General features: G+C 48.4%; 1 protein-coding gene across 1 annotated transcript in view; it reads left to right on the forward strand.

Moving 5' to 3' along the window:
• Positions 1-21,752, forward strand: part of CACNA1B (calcium voltage-gated channel subunit alpha1 B) — a gene marked incomplete at both ends in the record, with an annotated part of 308,104 nt that overhangs the window by 156,618 nt on the left and 129,734 nt on the right. Inside the window, 4 exons of the mRNA XM_082492464.1 lie at positions 9,639-9,695; positions 10,430-10,504; positions 12,471-12,560; positions 16,437-16,646. Of these exons, the coding sequence (XP_082348590.1) occupies positions 9,639-9,695; positions 10,430-10,504; positions 12,471-12,560; positions 16,437-16,646 (432 nt within the window). The remainder of the gene's footprint in view (positions 1-9,638; positions 9,696-10,429; positions 10,505-12,470; positions 12,561-16,436; positions 16,647-21,752) is intronic.

The following is a 21,752-nucleotide window of genomic DNA, read 5'->3' on the forward strand; positions in this document are numbered from 1 at the left end:
CTTGCTATGATGGTAAAATACACTGGAGTGTCATTTTTATAAGCCACAGAGATCACTTTCATAAAACTCACCCCGGCACGTATTAACATTGTTTTATAACGATTATAACTGAATATTGCACTTTATTGCAAGCCGTGAGCAGCTTTAACAAGGACCCAAACTCACTAATTTAACAAAAAATACTACGCTTTTCTTTTATCAGACAGGAAAGATTACCAATAACCTTTCTGTGTTACAGATTTACGTATTGACATAACCACAGTGCAATTAATTCACATAGCATCAAGAAAACTTGTGGGGCTAATTTGCTTCCTTGCTTGCTTTTTCTGAGAAGCTGAAACATCCCAGTAATGTGAAAATGCCTTTTAAAACAACGATGGGGAGAAAAAGCAGCGGTGGGTTTCTCAAATAGGTTTTCAGATGCCTTTCTGGGCAGGTCAGCTTCATCCTTGCCCTTTAGAAATGGGGAAGCTGAGGTCCACCACTGCCCAGTGACTCTCCTGACGTCAGCCCATGGACTGGTGGCAGAACTGGTGCTTTCTGGTACTCCTAAAAGCCCTGTTGTCGTTCCTTGTTTTGAAATCCATCCTGATGCTGGAGGCCTGATACGCTACAACGTGCTTGCGCAAAAGCAAGTGGTTGCTTTTTAATGGTCCCGATATCCTTTCTGTCTGTCCAAGCAGAGAAACAAACCAACATCCAGATGAGCGGGACAACTTTCAAATGCTGTTTAGGAAAGGGAGTGGGAGGCATTTTTCTGCTTTTCTGTCTCTTCCTCCATTGGGACTGCAAATCTAACCCAAGTGCCATTCACCTTCTGGTCGTTTAATTGAGTGTCCTTCAGTCCTAGGGTAAATTAAAAAAAAAAAAATTCCATAACCTGGCTTTTTTTAATCAAGTAGTGGCTGAATTAGAATTGGCTGAATTTCTGTGGTCACACGGTCACAGCAACCCCTGGCTGCGGTGCACAGGCACAAGCTGCGTACGCGCCGGGGGCCGTTCTGTGCATAGGTGGCTCTTTTCCTGGATTTGTGGCTCTCTTACGTACCCAGCCCGGGTGAAAGCATTTGGAAGAGCGTTTTCTCCTGGCTCCCTGCTCCGAAGCGCTCGGCCAGCCCGCGTGCCCCAGGGAACGGGGCTCTGCCCTGCGGCACCTCCTCAGGGCACGGGGGACTGGGAACGGGTTTTGACAGCCTGGCCGGAGAGGAAAAAAGACTCGAAGCATGGAAATGTAAAATAGGAAGAAGGAACAGCGGTTTGTATGGTGGCTTGAGCCCGTGATTCCCCGTAGCGCTATGCAGAGTGACAGTGGAGTGCCAGTTGTGTTGACAGACTTTTATTCACCGTGACTGTTCAACGGCGACTGTCCTCAATTCGGTAACCACGCTTTAGTCTGGGGCTCTGTAGGATTCAAAAAAAGAACCGTCCACTTTCCTATCAACTTATAATTCTCCTTCCCACTTGTTTACAGCTTTTGTGCTACCTCAAATTCAAATTAATGAATGGTTTATCCAGTGGCCGGAGCAGAGTGTGCCACGCTTCTGCCTTGGCTCTGGTGTCATCTTGTCTTTAAGGGTCTCGTGATTTCTCGCTCTCTAAATCCTGGTTTCCCCGTCGGTACAATAAAGACGAGAATCCCCTTGCAGGGCGGTGGGTGGCTTCATCTGGTTTTGGTGACTGTTCTGCCAAGAAGAGCTGAGCAGAGGCCATCACCTGAACTTGTCTGACAGTTGAGGTGGAGAAGTTACAAAACACGCAGCCAAGCTCCGCTCCAGCTTTGCGTCCCTGTGGGAATGGCTGGCTATTCTATTTCGGTGTTGCCAGTGCTGAACAAATGCCACATCGGTATAGAGTGAAACGGCTGTAAAATGCTCATCTTTTTATTTTGTCTAACGTCACAAGATCCAGAAGGTTTTCTAGAACGGGAAAGTGTATGCAAAATAGCTGAATCAGGGAATAATAAAAATATTCTGTAAAGGCATTGTTGAAAATACAATAGGAATAGAAAAAAAGCTTCCTGGTACAGCTGAATAATAGCAATAATTAAAATCAGCTTAGCAGCGTTAGTAAATCTTTGACTGCAAAAGGTAGCGGGAAGGGTAACCAAAACACTTGATCGAGTGTTTAGAATTCAGGCAGTGAAATTTGGGATTGCACTGTCGCTGGGGATTTCCCCTTTCTGTTTTAGAGGGCAGGGTTTCAGTTATGAAACCGTTACGAATTTCCGGACTAGGTGGTTGGTCTTCCTTGCCCAGGATCGTGTCGGGGACAGTGGCCCAAGCGAAGTGCTCGGCTGGGGCAGGAGAACCCCCAGGGAGGACGGTCGCGGGCAGCCCGGCCTGTCCAGAGGTCTCCTGCAGTGCCCCCCGGCAGTCAGATGTAACCGCCGGTTTGCATAAAAGAAAGAGCAAAAAGCTCTTGGTATTCTGCTCTTAGCGCAACTCTGGAGGATTTCGTTGTTATTCTTTTGAATATCTAATTGTTTGGAAATCCTTCTAGCGCCCTTGACCTCGTTGAAGCTTGTACCAAGGAGTTCCACGCGTTAACAGTTGGTTTGATTTTAAAAAAACAAACCGACCCGCCAAACAGTATGTTCTGTCATCGATTTCAAATATGTTCCCTTTCCCCAGTGAGAGGGAGAACTCCGGAGTGCACTTCGCAGTTCTTTTTATTACTTTTCTTTCCCTGATCTCTCTCGACCTTGTTTCATCTTATTTTTTTTCTGCTCTAACGCATGCAGAACCAATCTGCTCCATCCCCCCTCTGCCCATGGAAGGCTCTCCGGGCTTCTAATATTTATGGTAGCTTCCCTGAGCATTTTGTTTGTTCGTTTTTCTCTCATTTATTTTTGATGTAAGGTAGGAAGAGTGGAAGGCTGCATTCCAGTGATTCATGAAGTGGCATCTTAATACTTAATCTGATTTTTTTTTTTTTCTCTCTCTGTAATGTTTTACAAATTTTGAGTAGTTGCTGGCGCTGGAAAGGAGCTTTCCCTGTTCTCACTAGTGCTCAAGTTTTTACCTTGAGGGCTGTAACTGGTTTAGGACCGAAGAACTATTTGAGTGACTAAAATCACTCCTTCATCTGTACACGACCTCCCATTTGTCAACAATGATTTTAATTTAACATTGTGCTCATCATTTATTGACCGCTCTTGAGTGTCTCCTGTGTTTCTCTCAGCCCTCGCTGTTTGCAATCTGAATGGCGTTATATTACCTCTTGCTGAATATATTGCACTGAAAAGGTAGTTCAGATGAAATTTGGGGGTTGTTTACTATCAACCTTTTCTTATATGGAAACTGTAGACTGTTTAGTCCTCCAGAAGAAAACAATGGATCTTTGTTTTCTACCTCTTATGTGCTGTCTGACTCGAGCGTGTTCCAGACCTGGTCTAACGACTTTGCTTACATTTCTGTTGTACGAAGGAAACGTCTTTAATAGCCTGGCTCTCGACTAATGCATTTTTACAGTTTTCGGTTTTGTTTTGGTTTTTTTTTTTTTTCTGGTGGTACTTTTAATTTTTTTCCAGTGGTAAAATAAGAGTATAAAAAGGAAGAAAATATTAATAAAAGGTGCTTGTGGAGTTTTCAAGGAGGGACCTTGGCACGGCGGAAAGGTTTTGGTGCCAGCTCACTACTGATAAATCATCAGAAGTGCAGCTGTGGTTGAAACTGAAGCGAACACGGGTCAGGCGGGTTTAAAAGGGGATTCTTTAATACAGTCAGCAGCATATCTACTTGAGGGATCTATACCAAGGTGTTTAAACAGTGACAACCTTAATGTGCAAATACTTGTGTGAGTTATACTTAATACAGGAAGCCTTAATTGATGAAGTGCTTAACAAATGCCGGCTTGACAATGGGTTGGGGAACAAAAGAGAAAATTGTAGCACAGATAACGTGCTGAAATGCTGAATTTAGAGGTGCGTGACTTGAAAGAGAAAAAAATCAAGCCGCGGTCTGACCAATTTCCTTAGAATTTGAATGGACTTTCTTCACTTAGGATTATAGAGAGGCCAGGTACGAAGTTTCTAGCTTGACTTATTTCTCAGGTGTGTGTTGAAGAATGAATACGTAGGGGATGGTCAGGAGGGTTTAAATATTTTCAAATGAGATAACAGGTGATTTTGTGTAAAATTCCCGTACCATGAGGCCAAGGCTAAGTAAGGCAAATTGTAACTCGTTAGAGTCTTTCTGAGGAGGTCAAGAAGAAATGCCATGCCACCTTAAATGACTTATAGATCTGTAAGTGTCTTCAAATGTGCAAGATTTTTCAGTCTTAGAAAACTAATGCGAGTTACAAGCCAGAGAGAATAATCAAATCCTATCATTTCATGCATCTCGCAGAAGTTAGGCCAAAAATTCATATGGTAATTGCCAGGTCGAGCTTGTAAACATTGACTCTATCGTTTAGAAGTGAACTGTACGGATCAGTTAGAAACAGACCCGTAATCTTAAATTTAGTCTTGAAGAATAAATTTAACTGCCTGGTTTTTTTTTAGGAAATTCTTTAAAGGGACTGACTCTTCCCACCACTAGAAGTCAGCAGATATAGATGTAAAAAGCAGTGCTTCGTGTTGTGTTGCTCCTCTCGGCACGAGACAACAGTTCTCTTCCTCAAGCACCTCTTCTTCCCTTCAACCAGTACCAAAAAAAGCCTCGTTGGTGACGAGCATCCCTGTCTCCATCCACCCGCCGCGTGCTGGGACGGGCTCTGCTCTTCGTTTCATGGCTTCGCTGGGCTCTGCGCAGAGGCAGTAATGAGTCAATTTGAAATTGTGCCTTTCAGAGGAATTAAAAAGTGGTGAAGGCAAGCAATGTAATCCATGCAAATGACTTTGCCACCGCTGCTTTCTCCATTAAACTCCTCAAAACTGTAGCAACTATTAGGCTGTCATGCTGCATTTCCAAGGGAGAGCGGAGAACTAGAAGTTCTCTGCACAGAGGAAAGCGCTTATAAGCCCACAAATATTCTTTTGAAGATGTTTCTCTTATCTTACAAGGACATGCATCGTTTTGAAAACACTTTTCCCAGAGACTGGAAGCCTTTTCAGTTCAGAGCTAATCAAGTTGCATGTTTTTTGCATTTTAATTCTTTCCAAGTCCATTTCTTTCGCACAGTACCGATTCTCAGTGTTTCTTTTCTCCTGGAGTAAGCAGGCTCTGGGAATGGGTTTAACCTCTCTCTTCCAGCTCCCTGTAACTTGAATGCCATTCCTTGACGTGACAAAGCTTTGTGAACCTCAGGTTTCAGCTTTCTGTAGAAGAAACGGAGCAACAAGCCCCTCGACACAGCTGGGGAAAGACACCTACGTCAATGAAAAATGTGTGAGATGGCAAGGGAGGGTGATTGCCAGAAAGACAAATTAGAGTCCCCCGTGAGCGCGTGACGGCTTCTTCTAAGGGCCGCGTTTTTATTCACGTTTTCTATTTAGCGAGTCTGAAGCTTCAGAAGCTAAATTCAGTTATTCTTCCTTTCTTCTAACTTCTGTCGCCTGTTGAACGTGAGGTATTTCCTGTAATCTGCTCTTCCTTTGGGCCCGCAATGTCCCATCTCCCCACGCCAAGGAGAAAGAGAAGGGGGACCGGGTTTCTCTGCTGCTTTGCCAGTTCTGTTCAGCTTGCCAGCGCCTCAGTAGAAGGTTTGCCTTTATTTCCAGTCCTGTAACGTGCTGTGTGTTGTCAGTACTTAATGACCAGCAATTAATCTTGCTGCTGAGACGCCTCTCGCTCAGATATCTCAGCGAAGCCCCTGTGCCTTTGTTTGGAGGGCAGAAGTGGCTGATCTGATACTGTCTCTTTGTTGAATATCTCTTCTAATGTAGAGGCACTGTTTGGGGGTTTTCAGGCGCCCTAATTATCTTCTTCCGGTCTCTGTGTTACAGCGATGACTAAAGGAAATGCAACGCAACTTCTGATCCCCTGCTTAGGATGCTGTATCGTTTAAAAAAAAAAAAATATCCTAGCCATGATGCCTTGCCTGCTGAGCTGTCTTTTTTGCAGGTGTTAAAAACCACGTAGAGCCTCACTAGGGTGGATGCGGTCCTTTGGTTTCCCAGAGGGTGCAAGACAGACAGGAGCGACTATCACAGGAGAGAACTGGGGAGCAATGGTGGAGGGAAGTCAGGCTTGAGGGGGTTGCAGGGGTGAAACCTGGGGTTTGTTTATTTTAAGGGAACAGTAAAACTGAGCCCCGGTAAGGTGTGTCTATGGATGGAGATATGTTTGGGCACCAACTCAGAGCCCTGAATTTGGGGCAAAGGCTCAGCTGGTTGGCAGGGTTGTCTCTAACGAGCCTGTGCTTTGGAGGTGACGATACATTGATATCAGATTGTCACACCCAACAAATTCTGGGGTCCCACTGGCATTTATCACTCTGGTTTCTGAAACCTCAGTATGGCTAAACCTCTCACTGGTCTGGCTGTGGGGATACGGAGGGCACTGGAAAACTCAGATGGCGTCTGTGCCCCGTGGCGAACCACCATGATTATGCGTTCATACAGTTCACAGTCCCAGAGGCGATCTGGGGACTCAGGACTGTCCTTCCGCCGCTGCCCAAAGGACAGCGGAGAGTCATGACAAATTATTACAGGAACGGGTGAGACAAAAGGCCACTCGGAAACAGGGGAAAAGAAGAATTTCTTTTCCTCCTGAGAGATCTTTGAAAGGAACCGGTACAATGATTTTCCTCCTCCACTGATACCAACCGTGTGCAGAACAGAGCTGCCAGCTAAGCGAACAGGTTTGTTCTTTCCGGGAGTGTTTTAAATTTTTATTATTTTTATTTTTAACACGACACGTTTGAAACCAGCAACCCTCAGCGCACTGCCCAGTAAGGGTGCTGGGTCTGGCTGAGATCTCCCTTCCGCAGCCGCAGCTCTCTTGCACTGCGCTCATCTGGGTGCACCCCCTGACGAACATCTGCCGCCTTCTGACCCTCCCCACCTCATTACTTTCCCCGCTCACCACAAGCATGGCGGCGTGTCCGCTCCCTGCAGCAGCTTGTATTAAGTCCGTTTAATTACCAAAATGCTGTCTAAAAAGTCGGCTTCTCTTTCTGGGAGTGGCAGAAGAGCTCCTCCCGGATAGGTTTGCTTTCTTGCGCTTTGCTCCTTGTCGCCAGCCCTAAACCGTACGCTCCGCTCCAAACGGTGTTAATTATCCCTGCAGTTTGCCAGCACCTAGCGTAGGAAAACCCCGCATCTGCGTTGGGCGGAGGAGCACAAAACTGGAGAACCCCAAAGTACTGATGGCTGAACTAATCCCCGGATCCCAAACGGTGCAGGCACTGCTGACGCTGCGGGTAACGGGAGCTAAGCTCGTTTGTATGCCTAGTCCTGCCCAGCCATGGGAGTACATCGCCTTCAGAGATGAACAGAAAGCTTTTAAAATCGTACTCTATGAGCAATGAGGGCTTTAAAAAAAAAAAAACAAAACCAAAATAACCAACCATGTATAGGAAAAAGCCTGCTGTATTAGCATCTTGAGCTCGTGCCGCCGCCAACGCAGGTTTGCTTTGTGTTTCACCTTAGCAAGGCCCTTGGTCCGGCCGCCTTTGGGAAGATGTCTCTATATCTACACCATCCCTTCTACGTGTTTTAGGCCAGTCGTGTTCGTTATTAATTGTTGTTTAACTCCTCCCCCCGTATTTTTAGCTCCAAAACACCTTTACAGCTTTTCCCAAGACAAGATTTTGGAAGAACGTTTTGGTTTCTGGGGTGCCTGTTTGAGAGAGCTCTCTCTTCAACTATCAAAAAAAGCCCATTTCTGTTTTGTGAACCTTTTTAAGGAGCCTTGGAGAACACCTGAATTGTATTGCCTTGTGGGTTTTTGGAAGGATTTAATGCGTTTTTAAGTTGTTAGCTCACCTGACGTGTTTTAACCCTCTCTGAGCACCGTTACTTTCCTTACCCTCTTCTATGTCTCTGATGCACCAGTTTAGTTTGCATTTTCTTATTTTGTTCTCCTTTCTTCGGGTTTCCAGTCTTCCTCAGTCCTGAATATTATTTTTCAGCCTTCTCAGTTTGTTGTCTTATTAATGGATCATTCACTCTCCCAGATGATTAATAAAGAGCTTATATAAGGCTTGTGGGGTAGTGCTGATCCCTCTAGTATTCTTGCAGACAGCTTTCAGCTACACGCTTTGATGTTTGGCCTGCGGTTTGTTTGTATTTTTTTTCTTTCTTTTTAACTTAGCCTTCCATCTAGGCTGGCTTAAACGGACTTTAAAGCAAAATTTTGTGGGACCGCAGTGTCAGATGATTTAATAAGATCCCAAATTACATCTATGCCAAACATGTGAAGGAATTTGTCTTTTACAATAACACAAGGAAGCGTGCAGTTTACCAGCTGCGATATTTTGTTTGCTTTAGATTGTCCTTTGGAAGGCAATCCTTCCGTAATTTTACAACGGCGAGCTACAAGCTGTGCTTCAGACGGTCTGAACTGTACGGCTTCGAATATTGGCGCAGTGCGGCGCGTGCCGCAGATTGACTCGGGTGATGACATTTGCATTGTGAAACCTCAGGAAATTTGGTTGTCTTTCAGGCAAATAACAATGAGTCAGTTTTGAGGGTGGGTTTTTCAGTGTGTTTTGAATTCTTTTTCTGTAGGAAAGTATAAATTTGCATTTTGGAGATGAGTTGTACGGCAATGGAAAAGCAGCGGTGGAGGGGATGGGAACAGTCTTTTTCCAGCAGTGCCCAGTGACAGGACAAGAGGGAACGGGCACAAACGTGACCATGGGCAGTTCCATCTCAACCTGAGGAGGGACTTCTCTCCTGTGCGGGCGGCAGAGCACTGGCACAGCTGCCCAGAGAGGGGGGGGGGGGGGGGGGTGTCTCCCCCTCTGGAGCCATTCCAAACCCGCCTGGAGGTGTCCTGTGCCACTGCTGGAGGTGCCCCTGCTCTGGCGGGGGGTGGCACTGGGAGAGCTCCAGAGGGCCCTTCCAGCTCTCACCGGTCTGGGATGCTGTGAGGTCTTACATGTGTTGCACAACCTGAACAGGGCTAGCCAGAAGTCCCCCATGGCTACTTTGCTGTGGATTTTATTTGGATAAAGATTTGTTCCGGTGGCTATTTGGTGACATCCTGTCCCCTGTGATGTGGCACAGTTTGACATGCAGCGGCCAGCCCTGCGTGTCTTACCCTGCGCTGTGAGACAGAGCTTCGTTTCCCCTGGGCCGGACTCGTGGTCTTATTGATGGAGGCAGAAGAGCAGCAATGGGTGTAGAGCGTCTTTCGCTCCTCAGTGTCTCCACCGTGGCTGGGCATGAGGGACCACCCTCTGGCTTGTGGAGCCCTGTGCCCTTGCTGGGATCTGAAGGAAGGTTCTAGCTCTCCAGATAGCTGGGTAAAGAAACTGGAGTGTGAGGTTCATTGTGAAGAGGGAAATCATGGAGGAAGTACTGCAGTCTTCCAGTGGCTTTTCTGGCCTCCTTGCCCTGTGCGAGAGGGACACAGGGTAAGAAACACGGCTCTCCTCCATCCCTTCCTCCACAGATCGGTGTAACTGGGTGATACGATGGGGTAAGGTTGGTGGCAGCTGGGACAGATGCCAGCCGCACCCAGCTCAGCTGGTTTTAGAGCCGGGGATGTGACAAATCTGAGGCTGAACCTTGCTGGTTTTCTTTTTTACAGAGGAGGTCATGCTGGCAGAGGAAGACAAGAACGCGGAAGAGAAATCTCCTCTGGACGGTAGGTCATTTTGCTGTGCGGTTTTCCTCCTGTGATACGTGAGAGGTTCACCTGCTGTACGCTGACATGGCTTTCCGTTGTAACCAGGAGGGTGTGAGGAACACGCTCTTGCATGCACTTGGCAGAAGTCGGGCTAAAGAGTCCCTTTTCCCACACCGGGTCTTTTTGAGGTTGCAGGTGGATGATGAGCAGTTATGTGACACACCGCTCTGGGATGGGGATCTGCCCTTGGGGTCGGTCGGTCCCGACGCTGCCTGTGGGACCGCAGCGTGACGGGGACGCCCGCCGGCCTCTGCCGAGCATGGCTGGCTGTGTCTGCGCGCAGGTCGTGGCGGGGGTAGGCCGCAGAGCGGATGCCGGGAGAGAAATGCGTTGACTGAGAGAAGGCAGGGCTCTAAACCGAGGTTTCCAAACGGATTTGACAAAGAGACTAAGACCCCTGTTACTTGTAAGCAGTAAGACATAACAGGGTGTGGTGATCCTATCTTCCGACGCGTGACCCTAGCGCTGCAGGACGGCTGGAGGTACCGAGCTTCAGATGCAGCGAGGCTGCGGGGACCGCTCTCCCCGTGCCTCCAGAGCCGTGAGCTCTTAGGACGCGACAGCCAGTCAAAGTTCAGTTAAAAGATTCTTCCCTCTCCCTTTTCTGACCATCTTTCGTCCTCCCATGTCTCCTCCTTTCCCCTCCCCTCCCTTTCCTTCCTCTTTTTTTTTCTCCTCCCATTCACTGTCAGGGAGGGCCGCCTCGGAAGGGCCGATTCAACAAGGCACGGCACCGGCAGAGACTAGCAGCGGCAGCAGCTACAACAGTGAGTGGATTGCAAATCACCAGGGGCTTAGGCGGCACAGCGGGGCAGTGCTTCTCCCCCGCGGCCCCCCGGGCCCAGGTCACCGGCCGTCATTCCCGGGTGGTTTTAGCACCTCATTCCGAGCCGGGTGGCTCCTTGGGGGCGTCGGGCTCCTTGGGCCGCCTGGGCCAGGCCGGTGACCCGCGCTCGGGGAGGACGCGGGGCTGGAAGAGCTGGGGCTGCAGAAGGTCAGGGCTGAGGTGCGCTTGGCCAATCTTTGTGCGTGTGTGTGGGGATGTGTGCGCTGGGGAAGTTTGTCCGGCACGTGGGTGCAGCCAGGGCTGTTGGTCTGGAGCTGAAAGGAGTGTCTGGAAGAGCAGCCTGAAACGCAAAGTAGAGGTGGGTACAGGCCATGAAGTAAGGACCCAGGTATACCACGGCTCCCTCTGTACTAGTGAGCTAAAGGAGCCCGGCAACGTTCCCAGCCTTGAAGCCAACTGGGATGGAGCAGCCCACATCTACGCTGGTAAATTATCTTAGTCTTCAAAACATTGCATCCCAGGTGCCTGTAGAGCCGGCACGACCTGGTTGCTAAACGCACGCAGGAGTTATTTGGGGGCGAAGATAAAAAAGCAGGTGCTCAATTCATGCCAGGGAGCGGTGTAAAACTTCCCTCCCAGTGCTGGTTATGTTCCAGTGCTGGGGATGGCCCTGGACATGCTGGAGTGTGCTGGGACAGATGCAGCCTGAAGGACCCAAAAGCTGGTATTGCTGGGACTGAGGATTCAGCCTACTGCTGGGTGGGGAGGAAAAGAGCAAAAGTGGTAATTTGCAGTAAAAAAAAAAAAAAAAAAAAAAAAAAAATTGGATCCAGATCCCAGGTTCAGAGCACTCTCTCCTCTTCGAGCCTCTCCCAACCCGGGTGATGTCCTGGGCGTCTCCTTGAAGCGACAAAAGCACTAACGCTTGCCTTAGCTGCGGAGGAAGAAGCGCATCCGTCTCTCTGTCGAGGCAGGGAAATGCGTGTAGCGTGAGGGGATCCCCTCGTCCCACCCTCCCCCCGGGCGGCCGCGGCAGAGTGAGTGGGTTTGCTGTGTGTGCCTACTGAACAGTATGTATCACCACACCGTGGGGTGTCTTACTGCTGATAGCAAATGGCGCTTAGTTGACTGTGTGTCTTGAAGCTGTTACAAAACTGTATCAACGTATTTTTTTCTGCCAGTTCTCGAGGTTCTGCAGGTAGGTGGTCGTGGGACCAGGGTCCAACGCTGTTCCTGCCTTACCCCTCGCGCGCTGGGTCAGCAGTGCAGACCGCTCCGAGCCTTAGGCGGCAGTTCTCTTTCCCCGTCGAGTAGAAGGGTGTAGCGATGCTTGCCCCCTCCCCGCAAGGATGCGGTCGGACAAAGCGTGTTTTCAAAGAGTTACGACATCCCCAGAGGGAAGGAGTTGCACAGTGGGTGCTGTTAAGAGCACGGTCGCTGATTTGCGGCCGTTGCCTTCGACGTAGCGTTTCTGCTCCTTAAGGCATTGCTCTGTATCCGAGCACCGTCAATGCTAACTCCTTAATGGTGCGCGCTGTAAACAGCATTAACGTTTTTAATGGATAGAAGCACTCATCTCATAACCCGCTTGGGGCTTAGAAAGATTCAGTGACCCTGCCCGGCCTTTCGGCTGTGCCAAAAATGTCCCCCAGTGACTCCCCACCCTCCCGCCTCTGCTGGGGCGAAGGGTAAGTGTGCAGCCCCGTGCTTGGCAAACCTTCACCGTCTCAGAAGGTCAAATAGATAAACGGCCCTGGCGTCAAAGCCCGCGGTTGTAGCTTACAACTGCGAGGTTGTAGGTTGTCTGGTTTGCTCCAGCTTACCCTTGTGCGAGGGCTTTAAGCTGGCGTCGGGAGGTGAATGTTGGCCCCGGAGAGCGAAGGGAGGGGGAGAGGGAATCCACTCTTGAATGCTCACGGGGCGTTTTCTCTTTAATTTGCACACAGTGTTGAAAAGAGCTGCAATAAAGAAGAGCAAAAACGACCTGATTCATGCTGAAGAAGGTGAGGACCATTTCACAGACATTTGCTCCGTTGGTGAGTACTGGCTTCGCATTGCCCGAGGTTTAGCTCTCCACCTAAACGCGTTCGTGTCGTGTTTCTTCCGAGCGGCTCCTTTGCCCCAGGAGCTGCGGGTTCGAGAAGGAGAATTATCGCGGCTCCCGCAGCAGCTCTCACCTTACCAAAGCAAACGGCTCCGTGGCCTCCCCCCTCCGCTTCCCCCGCGCTGCCCGGCTCAGCCGTTGCATGCCGCACCCCCCGACAGCCCTGCCCACGCGCTTGGAGAACCCCCTGCTGCGGTGGCCGTACTGCGATCCTGCTTGGAACATGCTCATTTATGCTAATGAGGCCCAAGTAATGCCAAATGATACCGCTAAGCCTCATCTGCTGTGGGGAGGAGAGGAAGCAGACACTTAGTCACATCTGCCGCAGCGTAGAGTTTTGCGGCCTTTGCCCGGCGAGGGGTCAGCGGGAAGCGCTGGGCAGCGGCCCCGATTCGCTCGTTCGTGCCTTAGAAGGAGGTCGTAAAGCGGTTCTCCGCCTTTTTAAAGCCTGACGTGGAGATACACAGGGGTGTGCGTGCAATGACCCCCTCACCCCCACCCCCGACGCAGAGCACGGTGTCCTTCACAGCGCAGCACCGATGGTGCGAGTTTGGTGCCTTCAGCTCTGGAGGATGAGCCGCCGCGAGGCCGCAGAGGCGTTGCGCGTTCTGCCGTTAGCGGAGAGCGCGTTCCCTCCCAGCGGCCTCCCTGGGGGGGTGGGTGGGGGAGGGGCAGGAGGCAGGTCTGGGGTTTGCAGGGGGAGGTGGGCTCTGAGCACACGGCATCCTCATCCCGGCTAAGGGGAGCTCTTTGGACACCAGCAGAGAGCCCCTGCAGTCGTGGGCTTTTACGTGCTGCCTGGGGAAGACATCTTCCCGGCTGCTTGGGAGTTAGCTCGTTCCTGTCCCCGTTGTTTGAGTCTGTATTTCGTTTTGCTGCTGAAGCAGCAGATGTTCTCGTTATCTTCCAAAGAAACGTCTTGGCACCCCGGTTACCACAAAGCAGCAAATCCTGGAGGCAGGAGAGCAGCAGCGCAAAGAGCACGTTGGAGAGTACGGGGCCGTGTACGCTTGCAAGCATGAGTGCCTCGAATGCTCTTTGGAAATTTGGCATTAACGTTTCAAGAGATTACAGCTGCTGCCGGGTTCTTTTTACTCCCTTTAAACGAAGACCTGGTTGCGGGAAATGAAGGTTTCTCGGCACGTTACTGACACCATCGCCCACTGTTGGACCGCCACCGTCCCCCAGGCTGAGCGGGCTGCAGCTTTGGGGGCTGAACTCCTGACACTTCTGGGAGAGCTTTGTTGCTGAAAGAGGGCAAAAATGCAGCAAACCGCGCGCCTTTTGGTTTTGTTTTATTCTGGGCAGCTCGCATCCCTGCACGGAGAACGAGGAACGGTCATTTTGGGAACATTTGTTCAAGGTTGCAATAATTATGAGGTCTTGGCGTTCACATCCAAGTCCCTCCAGGCTCTGGGCACCCATGCCACGCAAACAGATCTTTGAATTCAGCATTTCAGGTGGCAACGGATGACGGAGCATCTGGACTCGTGGATAATCTGATGCAGAGCTGGGAACTGTCTCGGGAGCATATGGCAGGGAAAATAACAGCAGTGCTTTCCACCTTCTGCGAGTGGTTCACCCACTTGGGAGAAGTGTTTTTGATTTCGCTTCGTGGAACAAGGCAGAAAGGAAGGGATGGATAAAGCAGATACTTCTGCAGGCTCCTGAAAAGGCTGAAACTCTGCATAACATAAACAATCAGATCATATGGGCAATTATGCATAAAGAATATGTTTTTGAGAAAAGGTTTTTTTGGATGGTTTCCTATGATGTCTTGCTGATGGGAGCATAAGGACTGTGGAAGAACTAACAATATAATTACCGAGTGCAACGTGAAGCTGCAGATCAGAGTGGGGGAGACTGACGGGTCTCTCGCTGGCTGTTGACTGAACGCGTTGCACTTTAATTCAAACACAAGTACCTCAACGAGCCTTATAACTGCAGTATAGAGTTCTATAGTGGTAAACACTTCCCAGTGTGTTCTCTGGAGTTGTTCTTAACTTTTATTCTTGTCTTTCCTCCTACCTCTCAGCCTTTCTTTCTGCGCTAATAAGCGTGCAGCGTGATAAGATGCTGGCTCCTTCTGGCTTCCCACCCTCCACGCGGTACCAGACACAGGACGCTGTCTTGATTGCCAGACAGAAGTCTGGAGAAGTGGATATTTTCTACACTTAGATCAGTTTAAGTACCGCTGCTTTTCCTTTCTGGAAGATCAGTAGAGAGGGGACAAAAGGGCAGCAGGCTATTCCCATGCAAATCTGAGAGTGTAGACTGGCTTGAATATCTGAGAGGTCTTAATCTGCTAAACGGTATTATGACACGGTGCAGCCTATATCTTAACCTGTAGTTCATTTTGTCATCTTGAAGCAGTAGAAGAGCACTACAATTTTTTTCTTTTTTTTTTTTTTCTTTTTTTTTAAACTGCCAAAGGGAACATTATCAAACTAACAGAATCCACAGGCTGAGCTTTTCCGCAAGGAGTTTGTTCAAAGCCTGGCCGGGGCCGGCTCTGCATTTGGCGTGTTGGTGGATGGCCAGAAACGTGAAATGAAGCAGAGAGTTTGCCTTTCTCATGGGGGAGATGGCGCAGCACGCTCTTGCGTAGCTGCGAGGGCTCGGAGAACCCACTGCCGTTACATCTGGCTGCTTCATCCTTTCTATGGGGTGCTGCGTTTGATGTTATTGCAGGATGAAACCGGGTGAGATTCCCACCCCTTCCAAGTGTTGAAATGTAAACGAGCGCGCTCAAAAATTTGGCTGCCGCAGCCAGAACACTTTGTTCATGTATCTCAGCCACCTCCAGCGACCGCCCGTGCAAGTCACCTGCTCTCACGGTGCTTGGTCCAAGAGAGGACAGTGTGTGTCCTGCTCAGCCCTCCCCGCTGGGAGGCTCCGTCCCACCACGGGGAAGGGCGATAACGCATTCCCTTGCCACAAACCATCTTGAAACGAGGTTCGCTAGCCGTTTCCGAGGGGTGCCAGCACAGCGTGAAACAGGTAGTGGACAGCCTGCGGCAATCACGATTTGCCCTGCTTGCAACAGCGACGGACGCGTGTGTTTATTACTAACGTGTGCTGATTTCTCCTGCCTCAGCACCGGCCGGAGATGGCCTTTGCATCTGTTTGAACAGTGCCTGCTAGCACAGGGGGAGAGCTTACATCAGAAATCATTTCTTCCGTTAGCTTCCTATTGTTAAAACATTTGACTCTCTTCCAGGGTTTCAGAGCAGAGTGGAAATGTAGCTGATATAGGCAGAATTGATACAAATGGAGTAGCTGCGCCCAAAATGTGACGCGTGGAGGCAGATTGAGCCCTCTGCTGTAGAAATACATGAAGTCAGAGAGTAAAATAAGGAGGACTTGTAAGGGCTGGGCCTTTGCCTGGTCCTTGGAGCAGGGGAAATAGGGGCCAGCTTGCCTGTTGCCAGCTACCCAGCTCCAAGAGGATGCGCTCCGCGCCACGGGCAGAAATACCACCGTGTCTGGTACTCGCTGTCCCTCCAGTCAACCGGCCACCCAAAAGTTATGAGTTAAGCTGGGACAATTGAGATTGCTTCAGAGGGTCGGAAGCCCAGTTTCTTTAGATGGTGGAGCGGGCCGTTCATTCCCGAAGTTTTAAAATCCCAGCCTTCATCCCTCACAATGTCATTGCAAGCGAGATGCCCTTGCTCAACCCATGGTCAGTGTGCCCAGCTTTCTGCTCAGCCATGTTTCTGGTGCTTGGCAGGGGGTCTGTGTGTCCAGGAACGTCCTCCAGCCTTTCTCCCGCTGGGATGCGGTGTGGTGACTCTTCTTTCTGTCCCAGGGTCTCCTTTTGCCCGTGCCAGTTTGAAGAGTGGGAAGAACGAGAGCTCATCCTACTTCAGGAGGAAAGAGAAAATGTTCCGGTTCTTCATTCGGCGCATGGTGAAAGCTCAGAGCTTCTACTGGATTGTCCTCTGCGTGGTGGCCCTCAACACGCTCTGCGTCGCGATGGTGCACTACGACCAGCCGGAGAAGCTCACCACCGCCCTGTGTGAGTACTGGAGACTCCACCTTTCCTCTGAGGAGGTCTTGCATTTGTGATCACCGCTCAGGGTGCTGTCACATCCCCATGAGGTCTGGTTTTTGGCTTCCCTCAGAGGAGGGTCAGAAGTGCATTAGTGAGTGGTTCTAGTAACTCAAGAGTAATTGAGTCACAGAAATCAGAAAAAAACCCACCAGGATGTGATACTGATTTGAGATGGGAACGTTATCCTAAACGTTAGCTGAAACTTCGGATTCAGCCACATTTAAATCTTGTAGCATGACGGGAGGGTTTGTTCGGCAGCAGCCTTTGTGAAAGGAGCGGGGATGGCTCCGTACTTGGGTAAAGGCAGGTCCCTGTCCGATCGGTGTCTGCCCAGAGAACTGCAGAATTCACGTGGCTTTGCAGCTGGTCTGCATCCACGGGTGATTCTGCGGGGACATGCTTAAAGCTCTGCCAGCTCTGGTGTCCCTGGGGCGGCAGTGCGGGCAATGGCCGGCGCTACCTGGGAGATAAAAATGTCTATCTGTGCTGATAGAACCATACACTAATTCACTACAGTTGTAGCAATTATTGTCATATTCTTTAAAAGCTTGCAACTTTACAGAAGGTCTTTTTGGATAATTGTGCCTTCCTTACTGACGGTGTGCGATTAGGTGGGATTGATGTCATGATGTGCTTCTGTGAAAATACAGGGATGGAAAGAATACCACACAGAAGATTATACTATATTTGTGCAAGAGCTTTTATTTTAGCTTGGTTCCTGTGGCCGCCTGTCAGTTTAGGCTTCAGATAGTCTATAAGTGCTTTTGAAGTATGATTTTTTTTTTTTAAATTGCATATTGTTTTGTCCTATGATGAATAATAAACGGAGGCAGCTTTCTGCAGTCGCAGCCTTTACACATCACAGTGTTACACTGAGGTCGCAGACTTCCTCGCAAAGCCTGTTTTGAACAGAAACGGGGAAGGTGAGAGACAGATCTTTTTTTGTTCGTTTTAATGAAGGTTGCAGGCTACGACTCCTAGAGCTGGAAAACGTGTAGAAATTGGAAAGGTGAGAATATGGGGACACTGAAAGCGGGACACTGGAATTTTTCCTTCTGAAGGGACGGGATGGAGAGTTTGTTTCTGGAAGACAGAGCCGTTGCATTGGCCACTTCGGACTCTACAAAATGGTCAGCACTTGATGTTCAGGTGTGGCTAGTTCAGAATTTGTTAAGTAAAACTTCTGAGGCAAGTGAACAGAAGACTAGGAAAGAAACCTAAATATTTCAAACAGTCTAACTTAATAATTTTGGCTTAGACCATTAAAGATACTTATCTACCTAATTTTCCCTGATTTCTATATAAATTAGATACTTAAATATTTCTAGCCCCGTAAGGTCTTACCTTATTATAAGGAAGCAAACTTTTGAAGTGTTTTTCTATAGACTTAAAAGGTCAAGAATACTAGGTGCTCTGACTTCAAAAAACTCCCTATTAATGTTTGCTGAAATATTTAATACCATCAGGTAACTGGAGCTATAATGAGAGATGCATAAGAAGGATAGAAAATTCTTTCAACTCTGGGTTTGGTGTTTTGTTGGATTTTTATGCAAGATTTAGACTGAAAAGTGAGACAGACTACACAGAGAAGTCAGTCTTGCTTATTCATTTCCTAAATTTAACAGAGGAAGTAATAAGCTAGATTGGCAGAGTAATTAGAAGTTTGAGGCTTAGGATTTCCTCTTGAATTAGGACTAAATGTCTAGGAAAAAAAAAAACAGTTTAAGTCTTTCAAGTCAAAAAAGAAGGCTTCAGATTTACAAACTCAGTTTCGGGAACACCTTGTGCAGAGAACATAAAGAAATCCATGAGCCAGCAACTTCTACTTAATGTTCATATGAGAGCTGGAAGGGATGTTTCTCTTGATTGGAATTAAAGGTACACCTCCAGGTGGGGAATGTATCTGGGACACTGACTACAAATTAGGCTCCCAGCCTACATCAGCTGAAGACAAAAAATAGGGAAGGTTGAAATTGTGCGTTGTGCCTGGGATCAGGGATTGGGGTGGATCCTTCCTTCAGGAGCTCTGCGCGCGCCCATAACACCCAGTATTGTGAATTTACTTCGGAAACACTTGGATAGCATACCTAAATTTCTTGGTGCTACGGTACCACCTAGCTAAGAACGAGCGGTCCCATTGATTTATTTTTAATAGAAAAGTCAGGAAAACATCAAAGAACCATATGTTCTTGGGAGTTAAATCCTCAGCATCCTCCCAGCTGTAGGTGCTTTCCTTTGTCTTGTCTGCCCTTTATATGCCTTTGCATCATTGCGCTGCCCTTTACTTGTAAGACTTGAGTGTCCTTTGTCAATAAGGAAACACCTGGAGAGGTGTTTCATAAATTAATCCCTTAGATTCACTAAAAGAGATACTCGCGGCTACAGACAAACACTGCTAGAAACAGCACTGTGGTTGGCGAGGGGCAACACAGAGGTGGGTCACAGACAAAACCAGAATATCTGAGGAATCATGGGGTTTGTGGATGTTCTCGTATAGGTAAAGCAGTGGGTTTTTAAACAGAGTGGTGCAAGATTAGCCACCATGACGCAGGAAATAAAAGCCAGCAATGCAGAATGAATGGTTGTCATGGAAAGATAATTTTCTCTTGGTTTTTTGTTGTGTGGTGTTTTTTTTTTTTAATATATTTTTCTCAAAGGCAAGAATCAGAGGTGCTGTGGGCTCTTTCTGGGGAGGATTGTCTCTGGTCTGTCTTACGGCACAGTGTAATGGAAACTCTGGGAAAAAGCTATTTTAACATAATTTCAGAACAAAGTGATTCTGAGAATTGTCCACTGGAAAGGCTTACAAGTTCAACCTCTTAAATTACCTCCAAACCCTCCCAAATTTTCAGGAAGATGAGCTGTAGTATTGTATTCACGCCTGGCTTTGCATTGGTAATGACCTAAAGGCTTCTGCGCGCTTTCCTGGAGGATGGCATAGTTTTTATAGCGTAATCTTTCCTCCTGACCTAAAGTTTAGCATTGAACGCAGGGAATATTCTATGCCTTAAGGTATGTGGGACTTTGTGCGGATTAACCGGTTGTTTTGCTATTGCAATCATGGTAAGACTGGACTTGGTCCCTCTGACTCCTGCAAGCCCTAAGCCCCAGCCAGCCCGGCCGACCCCGCCGTAACCACACTGGCGAGCGAGCCCAGCTGTGGGGTAGCCCTCGAGGGGTGCTCCTTGAAAGCCCCGTTCTGCCCAAGATTTGTGTGCAAATCCGTTAGATACGGGCAGAACAAGATATCCCCAAACCAGGGGATTTTAAACAGCTCCTGGAAATAGTTGGGAAAATCCTTTAACTGTAAGAGCGACGGAGTTTAAAAATGGCTTTAAAGTTAATCCATGGTGAGTGAACGATGCTACAGAGGAGCAGGACTTGGCTACTCTGGTGGAGAGCGAGAGAGAAATAGCCAATTCTAATTATGTTGTTTCAGGCGAGGTGGTTGGAAATGAACTGACGAGGAGTTTTGTGAAGTGCAGAAGTGGGAGAGGAGCGCGGTAAAGTCTGGGAGGATCCACTAAACCCTGCAACTCTACCCAGGCACCTCCGATTCAATTATACCTGTCCCTCCAGGGAAAAGTTTAATTACGTTACAAATTAATTTTACTTAAAGAACAGTTGGTAAAAGCCTACAGGTCTGCATTGATTTATTTTTCCCTTGGTCTTTTCTTTTAACTTTTCTGTTCTTGAATTGTTCTGATTAGCTTTCTCTGCTTGATATTCCATATTAGTGCAACTGCTTTGGAAAAGGAACCGCAGGAGCTTTAGAAAGGGGCTTGGGATTTCTTTAGTCTTATTGAAAGAGCTGATGAGAAATTCTTTGAATTCTTGGGGTATGGTGAATAACCAGACATACTTTATGCCCCTGTAATTATCCCCAAATTAGATCAGAGATTTTCCTTCTCTGTACGGAAAGGACTCCGGTGCCAAATTGCAATAGGAGTTTTCTCATATTGCACACGGACACATGACATGCTTCGCTCAAGCACGGACCTTCTGTTTAAAAAGTTGCGGTTCCCTATAAACGGATGTATTTCGTGCAGCCACCGAGGATTGTCGTCTATTTGCGTTAATTCCCACCATTGCCAGTATCCTCAGAAAGAGTCTACTGTCAGAAGGCAGGGCTGTAATCCAGCCTGGGGAAGCATCGCTGGGGTCTAGCAGCAGCAGCAAAGATGTGTCTTCAAAAATAGACGCTGTAGTTTGAGCAGCAGTTGCGAGTCTGACGCGGAACCAGCTTGAACGGGTTTGCGTGTCCTGCGCCGTGCGGGAGGCCGGCAGGGATGGCGCCGGTGGTGGTCTCCTCTTCCTCTGGCTGAAGCTGTGGGAGAAGGCTGGAAGCAGATTTCTCTGGCCTGCACGGGCTGGGCTTTGGGGACCGCGGGGAGAAGGTTTTAGGATGGGATCAGTAAGGTTTCACTTGGGAACCCTCTCGTCAGGCCTGCCTCCCTCTCCTTCACAAAGCAGCTCTCCCCGTGTTTCCCCAGCTAACCCTACAGTGATCCTTAACTTGCTCCTAACTTTATGTCTGTCTAAAAACAAGATCCAGAATGTCTCCTTTCTGATAAATACAATATTTGAAAACAGTATTTTAGCCGTTATGGCTTGAGAACCTCTTCCCTGTGTGCCTCGCACTGCTGAACCCTGTGTTTGGTGCAATTAGGCCTTTTTTGATGATGCTGTGTTTGCCTTTGAAGTAGCTAGCCAGCTCTCTCCGGATGTAAATAAGCAGCATTTGCAATCGCGAGGAAGAGCCTTTCTGAAGCGAGCATATTTACTTACGTCTGCTGAACATTTCACGTCTGCTTTGTCAAAGAGGAGGACGTTGTACTTCGCCGAGGTTCTCCTCCTGGCTGGGTCAACGTGCGAGGAGGATGAGGAGAGGAAACCAAAGCATCGGACTCAACACCAGCTCTTAATGACACTGGACTTGGAGACGAGGCAGAAATGGCATTAATTCATGAGCGATTGACAAAAAAGAGCCGCTGGCTATCTAATTCACGGGGCAAAAAGAAGCTAGCACGGCCTTTGCCAATAGCACAAATCTGAAATTAAATAAGAGTC

This window comes from Vanellus vanellus (assembly GCF_965231255.1).
Source record: "Vanellus vanellus genome assembly, chromosome: 18".
NCBI classification, from domain to species: domain Eukaryota; kingdom Metazoa; phylum Chordata; class Aves; order Charadriiformes; family Charadriidae; genus Vanellus; species Vanellus vanellus.